The 12,279-nt window shown below is 36.7% G+C and overlaps 1 protein-coding gene across 1 annotated transcript in view; it reads left to right on the top strand.

The window, feature by feature from the left end:
• The window catches only part of Chm (CHM Rab escort protein), a 184,463-nt gene that overhangs the window by 17,651 nt on the left and 154,533 nt on the right, over nucleotides 1-12,279 (top strand). The window contains exon 2 of the mRNA XM_042672181.1: nucleotides 4,847-4,913. Within this exon, the coding sequence (XP_042528115.1) occupies nucleotides 4,847-4,913 (67 nt within the window). The remainder of the gene's footprint in view (nucleotides 1-4,846; nucleotides 4,914-12,279) is intronic.

The raw sequence follows: 12,279 nt of genomic DNA, 5'->3' as shown, positions 1-12,279 counted from the left end.
CATGAAGCCTTGGGTTTGATTCCTCAGTACCACAGAAACAGAAAAAGCTGGAAGTGGCACTGTGGCTCAAGTGCTAGCCTTGAGCAAAAGAAGCTCCGGGACAGGGCCCAGGCCCTGAGTTCAAGCCCCAGGACTGGCAAAAAATTTACTTGTGCATTTATTCTCAATATTTTACAAAAAATATTTCCAGTTAATGCTTATGATTTGGCTCTGATCTCAGTAATCTGTTTCAAAGTCATCTGATTTGTCCTCATAGGAGAGACTGTATAACTGATTATAAGTCCATATATGTTCCATGTAAATGCCTCATACACATGTTATGTGAATTTGAGTAATGATTCAGAAATGGTTCATTTTTTTGTGTTTATGTATTTATTTCCAGCCTTTATGCTCTGACTTGACTTTTTTTTGTTCAAAGTTGGTGCTCTACCACTTGAGCCACACCTTCAGCCCTAGTTTAGGTGTAAATATTTGTTCTTCTGTGACTGGCTTTATGTTTTAGCAGCAGTGTTCACAGTAGTCAAGATGTGAGAACAACTTCAATGTCCACAAATGGAAGAATGGATAAATAAAATGTGGTATAATCATATAATACATTAGTACTTGATAATTAAATATAATGAAATGCTGATTCCCCACCACAACACAACTAACTTGAAGATATAATGAGGCAGTCTGAACACTCTTGTTTTCTTTTTAAAGCATCACCTATTGGTTTTTCCTTTCTATGTCCTTTGCCGAGCATGCTGTCTTGGTCTTCCCTTTTTCCTTTTTCTTTTTTAAAATGTTTTTTTATTGTAAAATTACTGTACAGAGGGGTTACAGTTACATGAGTAAGGTAATGAGTACATTTCCTGTTGAGCATTATTAACTCCTCCTTTGTTTTTCTCCTACCATCCCTTCCCTTCCCACATCCTCAAATCCTCCCTACCCCCCCCACCCGAAGTTGTAAAGTTCATTTTCAACATAGTGTCTTGTATATCTTTTTCTTTTTTTGGTCAGTCGTGGGGCTTGAACTCTGGGCCTGGGTGCTGTCCCTCAGCTCTTCAGCTCAAGGCGAGCGCTCTACCACTTGAGCTACAGCGCCACTTGTGGTTTTCTGGTGGTTTATTGGAGATAGGAGTCTCACAGTCTCTCCTGCCCGGGCTGGCTTTGAACTGCGATCCTCAGATCTCAGCCTCCTGAGTAGCTAGGATTACAGGCGTGAGCCACCAGCGCCCGGCTGTCTTGTATATCATTGTTACAATGGGTCAACCTGTATCCCTATTTAAGCATTTTGTTATTTCTCTTCCCCTCCCCAGATTAGAAAAATGTATGTACAAGATGCAGGGCACCAGAATCAAATACAACAGGAGTTGTTATACCATGGGGGAAGAACATACAAAAAAAAAAAACAAAAAAAATCACATAGTACATTATAAATACATTAAAAAAATAGCAAGAAAGAAAAAAACCCACTTGTTTACCTATCTTGGGGTTCATTTCACATAACACAATTTTATATGGTCATATGTACATAGCTTTTGACCTTTCTGCTTGTTCTGGACATATATTAGTTATTGCAAATAAGGGAAACCATGGGACCTACCCAGTTAGAATGGCTATTATCAAGAAATCTAATAACAGATGCTGGAGGGGATGTGGCCAAAAGTGAACCCTACTGAATTGTTGGGAGTATAAACTTGTTCAACCACTTTGGAAAGCAGTATGGAGGTTCCTCAAAAGAGTCCGCATAGAGCTCCCCTATGACCCAGCAATCCCACTTTTGGGCATTTACCCAAATGATCATAAACAAGACCATACTAAAGCTACCAGCACAACTATGTTTATTGCAGCATTATTTACCATAGCTAATATATGGAACCAACCCAGATGCCCCTCAGTAGATGAATGGATCAAGAAAATGTGGTATATATACACAATGGAATTCTACGCCTCCATCAGAAAGAATGACATCGCCCCATTTGCAGGAAAATGGAAAGATCTTTTTTCTTTTTCTACACTCCTCAAGTGAGAACTTAAAAGACCTAATCAGTAACTTATCCTTTTCGTCTTTTCATCCTTCCTTAAATTCTTGGTCATTGGACTGGGCTATTAGATTTGGAGTCACCTGCATCTTTCTTTTCTTTCTCCCCCTCCCACCATCTACCAGAGTGTTCTCTGTCTTTCTGCCCTCACCCTCTTCCCTGTTTGTTCTTTCCCTTTCTTTAACAAATAACTGTACAGAATCTACTCTGCTTCCTGTGTTTAAGAGCTCTGCTTATTGAATGATGGAAGAAATACAAAGTCTTGACCCAACAAGTCATTGCTAACTATATTCTGAGTTTGTTAATCACTTTAAGCATGATGATAATAGGCTTGTAATATTGGACTAGTCTATCTCACAAACTTGACATTATCTGGGTAGAAGTATTAAAGCAAAACACAAATGCTAGTCATTTTGTTTTTGTGTAATTTTGACGCAGATTATATTCAATGATGAAAACTGTTCTTGGCTTTGCCTTCTCAGCATAGCAAACTAGACTTCTGATAGTTTGATTGTAGGCATGGGAATAACCACATGCAGATTTTGCCTACCTAAAAGATCAGCTTTTTGGCACCAAATAGAGGAGAGTAACACTATTATTGTTAACCATCGGCGGTGGCATCTATTTAAAAGAGGGGAATGTTTGGAGTAGTGTTAGTTGAAGGGTAGTGCTCCTAGAATAGCTTTCTGAAGAATAATGAAAGTTGATAGGGTTTCTAAGACAAGTACCCTTGCTCTCACAGCTCAACAGTCCTATATGGTTGATACATTCCTATTTAGGATGAAAAAACCAATATTCAAAAAACTCTTGTGACTTGTCTAAGCTTGCATAGCTAGTTACTAAACAAAAAACAAAAAGATCTAAGTCTACGTCTGATTCAGAACATTTCACTGTGTTGCTTTTACTGCTTGTAAATCCTCATTCTTAAACTTAGGTCCAAGTTGGAGATAGTGAATTACTATGGTAATTTGAATTGGAGAGACTGAATTATTTCTATTGGCCGTATGTCTGAATGCATGGCGTCACATGGATAATATTACCTAGGAAGATGATGAGAAATAAATAATATATGAAAAATAAGATGTGAAGCATAAAACCTTATGGTGCTTAGTGTTGTTAATACTATTATTCTTGTACTTAAGAAGAGCACTTAATCCTAAATAAAGTAGTTGTGCTTTCTAAGTCCTATTTTTTTTTTTCTGTACCAGGGTTGCACTTAGGGCCATATTTGTTTGGCTTGCTTGCTTAGTTGAGCCAAGCCTTCAGTTCAGTATTTTGCTTGTTAATTGGAGATGGAGTCTTGCAGTCTTCTGACCATTATGGATTTGAACTGTGATCCTCTGGATCCTCTGGATCTCAGCCTGTTGAGCCTGAGCCCCTGGTGTCGGGAGAAGAATTTCTTTGTTCTTTTAACTAATTTGCTAATGAATACATTTCATTAACAAGGACATTTACTTAAGTATAGCCAAAACTTCAAGTAGTCTTAAAAGACATTAGAATAATGGCAGTTCTCATTTTTCTACAATTATATTCACAGCAAAAATTGAAATTTTATTATGGTTTATTTCCAATAATTCATATTGAATGTTTATATTTAAACATTTGGTCAGAACATGTGTTCGCCACTGGGAAACTAGTTCCTGTGGGAAGGTAGCTGGAACTTGTGTTTAATGTGGTTTTGACTTAAAGATTGATTATGTCAATTGTTTCCGTGTGCATATTACTTTTTATACAAGGAAGAAAGCCTTTCCTTGTCCTAAAATCCCCAATACTTAGTGACCTTTAGACTCATGCAAACACGGAGCTGTTTCTTTTCTACTAGGTACTAAGAATGCAAGATCTGAGTATTTTGTGGTTATGGTAGCTCTACAGTATTGCGGAAAATTTTCCAACATGCTTTATTTTGTATGACTGATATAAAGGATTTAATAGTCTCTATTGAAATGAGAGATGTTATGCTAAGTTACGGAAGTGTCCTCAATTTACAACATATGCATTAAATGATGTAGCAGAAAAGCTCAAGTTTTAAAATAATGATAAAAGCATAATCTTTGGTAATTTTAAGGTTATGGTCTTACTAGTAAGAGTAATATATATTTTTCTTTTATGATCATCAGCATTATGATATGACTACATTTGATTCCAAGGCAGTAATATTTTCTTTTTAAACCACTTTACTGACCAAAATATCAAAATAATATATCTGGTAAATACCCATCTTTAAAACTAGCTAACATATCTTTTTAAACTACACACACACACACACACACACACACACACACACACACACACACACACACACACACAATACCCATCTTTAAAACTAGCTAACATATCTTTTTAAACTACACACACACACACACACACACACACACACACACACACGCGCACACACACACACACACACACACACACACACACACACACACACACACACACACACCATTCTCCCCTCACAGACAATGTGGCTTTGCAGTTTAGGTTTCAAAACTCTAGAAGTAAGCAACAAGTTCACCTTGAACTTCAGATTCTTTTTATTTCTAGAATGGCTCAAAGCAGTAGAGAGGATCACCAAGATTTATAAACAATTTATTTTCATTTGTTCAGTTTTGCTAATTTGTACATAAAAACATTTAAGTGCTTTTAAAAATACGTCTCAGAATCAGATTTTCAGTATTAATGCTCTATGTATTTCTAATTTTGAATAAAAAGATGATCTCTTGTTAAACTAATCTATACAGTGGTAGCCTGAATTGAACATTTTATGTAAAATACATATGAATGTACATTCTCACTGACATAGATGTGTGTCTTTGTAGGTTTGCCTGAATCCATCATTGCAGCTGCATGTTCAAGGAGTGGTCAGAGGGTTCTGCATGTTGATTCGTAAGTTTTATCAATAGTAGCATGTAATATTTCATAACTATATTCAAGATTAAAGTTGAACCAGATGAATATATGTCTGTATATATTTGTGCATATATACATATATCAAATTCTTTTTTTTTGGTGGGGGGGTCCGGTCGTGGGGCCTGAACTCTGGGCCTGGGCACTGTCCCTCAGCTCTTCAGCTCAAGGTTAGCGCACTACCACTTGAGCCACAGTGCCACTCCGGCTTTTTTCTTTTTGCTTATGTGGTGCTGAGGAATTGAATCCAGGGTCTCAGGCATGCAAGGCAAGCGCTCTACCACTGAGCCACCTTCCCAGCCCTCAAATTCTTAAAGTAGAAGAAGGTTTGGGATTGGTTAATATTCACCAATAATATGTGATATTTGTAGCATATACACTTTACTATTAAATTACTTCATTATTTCCAATATTAAGAATAAACCAAGTGCATCTTTTTGGGGGACGGGGGTCAGTTGTCAGGCTTGAACTCAAGATTTGGATTTGGGCACTGTCCCTGAGCTCTCTTTCTCAAGGTTAGTGCTCTACCACTTTGAGGCATAGCTCCACTTCAGTTTTTTTTGTGGCTCATTGGAAATATGGTGTGAGCTACTGGCACCTGGCTGCATCTTTTTTTTTTTTTTTTACTGAGTGATTTTATTTTTAAATACAAATAATCTGGATGCTTGTGGCTCAAGCTTAAAATCTTGGCTACTGAGGAGGCTGAGATTTGAAGATCACAGTTTCAAGATCACTCGGGCAGAAAAGCTCATGAGACTCTTACCTCCAGTTAACAAACAGAAAGCTGGAATAGGAGGTGTGAGTCAAGTGGTAGAACACTATCCTTGAGTGAACAAGTCGTCAGAGCACAAGGCCCTGACTTCAAGCTCTATTACTAGCAAACACACAAAAAAGATCAAGTAACTCTGTATGAGGTATGAAACCTCACGTTTACCCTTTTGCTTATATATATATATGTATATATATAATATATGTATATATGTATATCTAATGGGTATGTACAACTTTAAAATTTTATTGTATTTAGATTTATTCTTAACAAATTCAGCCATTGGATTTGAATTTGTGGTCTTCTAAATGTTCACCAAAATTTAAACTTAGAAAATAAAATTTTCTGTCTTCAACTGTTGTCCTCCAGGTCTTAGCCTCTGAATAGCTGGGCTTATTACAAGCATGAGGCACCAGGACACAGCCAAAATTTTGTTTTGATTCTGCTTGTGAGTGAGAATAATCAGGACTTTCTTTCTGTGCCTACTTTATTTCATGTAACATACTGATTTCCAATTCCATACATGCTATTGTAAATGACAGGATTTCAATTTTTTTAATAGTGAAACAGTGTTTTATTCTATGTACCACAGATTTTTTTAAAAAATCCATTTATGAGGGGCTGGGAAGGTGGCTCAGAGGTAGAGTGCTTGCTTTGCATGCATGAGGCCCTGGATTTGATTTCTCAGAACCACATAAACAGAAAAAGCTGGAAGTGACACTGTGGCTCAAGTGGTAGAGTGATATTCTTGAGCTGAAGAGCTCAGGGACAGCACCCAGGCCCAGAGTTCAGGCTCCACAACTGACCAAAAAAAAAAAATCATTTATCAGTTGATGGATACTTCAGTTTTCTTTCATTGGCAATTGGGAATAATGCAATAATGAACATGGGAGTGCAGATGTCTCTTTGACCCATGAGTTTAATTTCCTTTGGATATATACCTACTCAGTAGTGGGATTGCTGAATCATGGTATTTATATTTTTATCTTTTTGAGAAACTTTCATGCCGCTTTCCATAATGATTGAAGTAAGTTAAATTCCTATTAGTAGTGTGCAAGCATTCCCTTTCCCAACCTGGCACTGGTGGCTCATGCCTGTAATTGTAGCTACTCAGGAGGCTAAGATCTGAGAATTGAGGTTCAAAGCCAGCCCAGGCAGGAAAGTCCATGAGACGTTTATCTTCAGTAAACCACCAGAAAACTGGAAGTGGCACTGTGGCTCAAGTGGTAGAGCACTAGCCTTGAGCTGAAGAACTGAGGGGACAGCACCTAGGCCCAGAGTTCAAGCAACATGACCAACCAAAAAAAATGAATTCCCTTTCTCCATATTCTTGTTACCCTAGTCTTTAATATTTTTGATAATAGTTCTTAGTGGAGTGATATGATATCTTTTTCATTTTCATTTTTCCTGATAATAATGTTTAATATTTCTGTATACTTGTCCATTTATGGTCTCTTTCTGTTTTGTTTTGTTTTGTTTTGAGATCGTCTCACTATATAGTTCAGATTGTCTTTGAACTTGCAGTCCTCCTGTGTCAAACGTCCAGAGCTGGGATTCTAGGCATGGACTTCCATTCCTAGAATGTAATTTTTTGAGAAATTTCTTTTTAAAGAAACAACTGCCCAATAAATAAGTGGGCTAAAGACTTACAGAGAAACTTCTCTGAAGAGGAAAGAAGGATGGCCAATAGACACATGAAGAAATGCTCAACCTCCCTAGCCATAAAAGAAATGCAAATCAAAACAACACTGAGATACCACCTCACCCCAGTTAGAATGGCTATAATAAAGAACTCTAATAACAACAGATGCTGGAGGGGATGTGGACAGAATGGAACCCTACCGCATTGTTGGTGGGAGTGTAAACTTGTTCCACCACTTTGGAAAGCAGTATGGAGGTTCCTCAAAAGACTCCACATAGAACTCCCCTATGACCCAGCAATCCCACTTTTGGGCATTTACCCAAATGATCACAAACAAGACCACACTAAAGCTACCAGCACAGCTATGTTTATTGCAGCATTATTTACCATAGCTAAGATATGGAGTTCTCTCTTTTTTAATTGGGTTGTTTTTACTGTTGAGGTTTGCGAATTTCTTATACTTTCTGATATAAACCATTTGTGAGATGTATGACATGCAAATATTTTCTCTCATTCTGTAGTTTTTCTCTTTTAAAATATAAATTATTTTCTGTTAAGTAGTTGTACAATGTAGTTCAAATCTAACATGTCCATTTATGTGTACAATGTGTCTTGAGCAGTGTCTCCCTTTCCATCATTCTCTCTCCCCTCAAGTTACCTAGTTCCATTTTCATATATGCACATTGAATATTATGACTGCATTTACCTACTTCCTCTCTCCATTCATCTACCCCCTTCCCCTAAGTCTTTCCCCTACAGACAAAGCATGTTTCAGCTTCTTGTTTCATTTGGTTAAACTGTCAAGTTAATTGTTCAGAATATTTCCACCATGGGAATCCACTATTTCCTATATCACATTTTAGTCATGTCCTTTATGTCTGAACTCTGATTATATTCTTTGCTATGTAGAAGCTTTTTTAGTTTGATGTAATCCTATCTTTTTATGTTTGCTTTTGCTTCCTTCCTTTTGGGGTCTTGTCTAGAGAATCATTGCTTGTCCTAACATCTCGAAAGGTTTCTCCTAAAGTTTTCTTACTGGAGTATCATAATTTCAGTCTTTAGTCCATTTTGAGATTTTTTTTTAAATAACTGGTAAGACTTTGGATGTCTCATTCTCCTGGATCCTAAGCCAAGTTTTAAGGGCTCAAATAAGCACTATTATTTGAAAGTAGTGATTGTCTTCTCCAGCTCCAGTCATCCTACTGTCTGCCATGTTCATCTAAATTCCATAGGTACCTTACTTAAACTTAGCAAGATTAACATCTAATTAATCTTCCTCATCCTCACTGCAAACTCCTCCCTAAGAACAACAACATCCTGGTCTTTATTTGTTAGTTTGAGTTTTAGCCAGTACTGGGGCTTGAACTGGGGCCTTGCCTTCTTACTTTTTTTCGCTCAAGATTAGCATTCTAGCACGTTCAGCTTTTTGCTGGTTAATCAGAGATGAGTCTTACAGACTTTTTTTTCCCAGGCTGGCTTTGAAAGCTGGTTTTCAGATCCCAGCTTCTTGAGTAGCTAGGATGACAGATGAGAGCTATTGTCCAGCTAGTGCCCCATTCTTATTCTTTTGGAATAACAACATATCTACTTTCACACTTAAAAAATTCTATTGGTTTGTTTCTTTTCTTTATCTTTTTAATTTATGTAACCACCAGATTCTAATACCCTGATGATGATAGGTGATGATACTACTTTATGATGATGATGATGATGATTAGTGGTGGTGGTGGTGGTAGTCATAGTGATAAGGATGATGACTAATATTATTGAGGTATTTTAGATACTATGCTATGTACTTTGAAAACATAATTTTGCTGATTTGCCCTAAGTTTGATATCCCTTTTTGTCTATCTCTCTGTTACTTAATCAAATTCAGACCCTTATCAGGTGATTCTTATAGATCTCTAGCCCTTCACCACATTGTAGCCAATTTCCACATGAAATCTTTTCATATCTCTTGCTAGAATTTGAATACAGGGCGTGTGATTGCTAGGCAAGCATTCTACCAATTTTCCCAGTGGTTATTTTTTTGTTATTGGTTTATTTCACTTAGGTCAGGGCCTTCATGTTTAATTCATATTGTTACATATTGCAGAATTTTTTTCCTTTTTTTCACCTGGGTAATTCAGTTTTTGAGCTATGAAATTTACTTGTATGTAGTCTGGATAGAATAAAAAAAACAAAAACAAAAAAACAAGCAATCCTCTCTCCCAGCTTTTCTTACTGATTTATAGATTTAGCAACATCCAAGAACAAAATAGTATGTTGGGAATGAACACAATAAAGATTTTTTTTTTTTTGTCCAGTCATGGGGCCTGAACTCTGGGCCTGGGCACTGTCCCTCAGCTCTTCAGCTCAAGGCTAGCGCTCTACCACTTGAGCCACAGCGCCACTTCTGGCTTTTTTGTTTTTGCTTATGTGGTGCTGAGGAATCGAACCCAGGGCCTCAGGCATGCAAGGCAAGCGCTTTAACCACTGAGCCACCTTCCCAGCCCCAATAAAGATTTTTTTACTATCAGTGAAATATTCAATTACTTATCACCTTGCTGGATTGTTTGGGCTACTCAGCATTGTTTTCATTTCACATTCATCTCTATGTTTTTTTTTTTAATTTTATTTTTTATCTGTAAGTGTTGTACAAAGGAGTTGCCATTCAACAATTAGTATAGGAATATACTATATCTTGATCAATGTCTTCATTTATATCTATATCTATCTACAGATATCTATATATCTATATATCTATATCTATATATGTTGTCGGTCATGGGGCCTGAACTCTGGGCCTGGGTGCTGCCCCTCAGTTCTTCAGCTCAAGGCTAACACCCTACCACTTGAGCCACAGTGCCACATCTGGGTTTTTCTGCTTATGTGTGGCTGAGGAATCGAACCCAGGGCCTCATGCATGCAAGGCAAGCACTCTACTCTTGAGCCAACTTCCCAGCCCCAATGTCTTCCTTCTTCTTTTTTTTTATAGCATTTTTACAAACTTTATTTTATTGTAAAGATGGTGTATAAAGGTGTTACAGTTACATGAGTAAGGAAATGAGTACATTTTAGCTCATTTGGCAAAATTTACTTTTGAGAATAAATAGCTACAGACATAAATCTTAATTACCATTTGTAAGAAAACTATACTTCAAAGTAGTTTTTTTAGCATTCAGATGAATAAAACTCAGTCTTAACAAGTTTTCTCATTAGAGTGGGGATGGAATATATTACCAGATTTTCTTTTCTATTGTGACTTATACACAGCATGTTTTTCAGAAGCCTCTATGTTGAAATGATGCCTTTAAGTACCGTCAAAATGATTTCTTTTCAAGATAATTTCAAGAAAATAATGACTTAGACCTTCTCCTCTGTAGATAAAATAGCACATGATCGTGTAAAAGATGAGTAGAAATGAACTTAAAGACTGCAAATAACAAGGCCATAATAGTACAGGCTACAGAATCTTGATCTGTATCATATATTTATTTTATTTTTTAACTTTTAAAAATTATTATCGTTAAGTAGTTGTATAAAGAAGTTCCCATTCTACAAAACAGTATATGAATACAAGGTGTCTGACAACATTGTCACTCATCGCTACTAACCCATCCCTTCTCTCACTTTTCTTTTTTTTTAAATTGAGATTAAGTGATTACATAAATTTCACATATTTCACAGTATTGTGACTTAAAGTCACAAACACATTTTAACCTTCACAAGGCAAATTGTCATCATCATGGTTTATAAAGTTAGTGAATTCTATGAGCTTTGACAATGCAATTATTTTTTCCACATCAGGGTATATTTATGTTTCTTTCCTTTTGCTTAGTGTAAGCTGTTCCAATGTCTTCCTTCTTAACTAAATGACATCCCACTCTTGTGTATGTAACTCTTATTACTGTCATGTGCCTATTGGGTACCTTATACTTTTTGGCTACAATGACTAATGGTGCTGTGATTATGGCTGTGCAAACATCTCATCAAGATCCTCATTTCAATCCTTTTGATAAATACACAAATATGCAATTCCTAGATCCCACAGTAGTTTCATTTTTATTTTTTTTGGTGGACTGATAATGCTGTTTTGTATAGTGGCTACATCATTTCCATCAATTTTCCTATGCCTTAACTCCTTTTGGAGTCACGTTTTTGTGGGCTTTTAAGCAAAAATTCCTATGTTCATGTACTGGCTTCTTTACTCACTGGCTTTGCAATGTCTTGCAATTTATTTAATCATGCTGTAACTCAAGGTATTTTATAGAAAAGGCAAAATACCATCACGTATTACATGAGATTGTTGATAGAATTAAATCAAATAACTAATAAGTCTGTAATGTGTCTCATAGAAGACTCTGAGTAAGTACAGTATCTTCTACTCTTCACAATGCTGCTAGTGGTAAATAAGAGTGGTGGGAAGCCAGACTGAGGTGACTATGTCCATGAGATTTGTAGCAGGTGTCACAGAGGTACATTTTAGCTGAGTATTGAGATATGTGTAGGGGTTCAGTGAGAAATGAGGGCATTCCAGAAAGAGGGAGCATATTAAAAGAACATACTAGGTGACTAGTAAGACTTTTAGGATGACTAGAAGTCTTATTAGGATAACTGCATGGGAATAATGAACATTCAGATTAGAAGAATTATACTAGATTTGTATTGTGAGACCTTGTTTCCTTTAGTAGGGAGTATTGACTTTATTCTTTCATTCATTTTTTGCTCAGTTGTGGGGCCTGAACTCTGGTCCTGGATGCTGTCCCTGAGCTCTTTTGCTCAAGGCTAGTGCTCTACCACTCTAAACCACAGCTCCACTTCCTTTTTTCTGGTGATTTATTGGAGATTAGAGTCTCAGGAGGGACTTTGAACTGCTGGCTTTGAACTGCAATACTCCTATCTTAGTCTTCTGAGTAGCTAGAATTCAGGCATAAGCTACCAACACCCTGATT

Source organism: Dipodomys spectabilis, unplaced genomic scaffold (genome assembly GCF_019054845.1).
Source record: "Dipodomys spectabilis isolate Male_0828 unplaced genomic scaffold, ASM1905484v1 ptg000673l, whole genome shotgun sequence".
NCBI lineage: Eukaryota > Metazoa > Chordata > Mammalia > Rodentia > Heteromyidae > Dipodomys > Dipodomys spectabilis.
The sequence above is the reverse complement of the archived record's forward strand: the minus strand, read 5'-3'. Positions and strand labels throughout refer to the sequence as shown.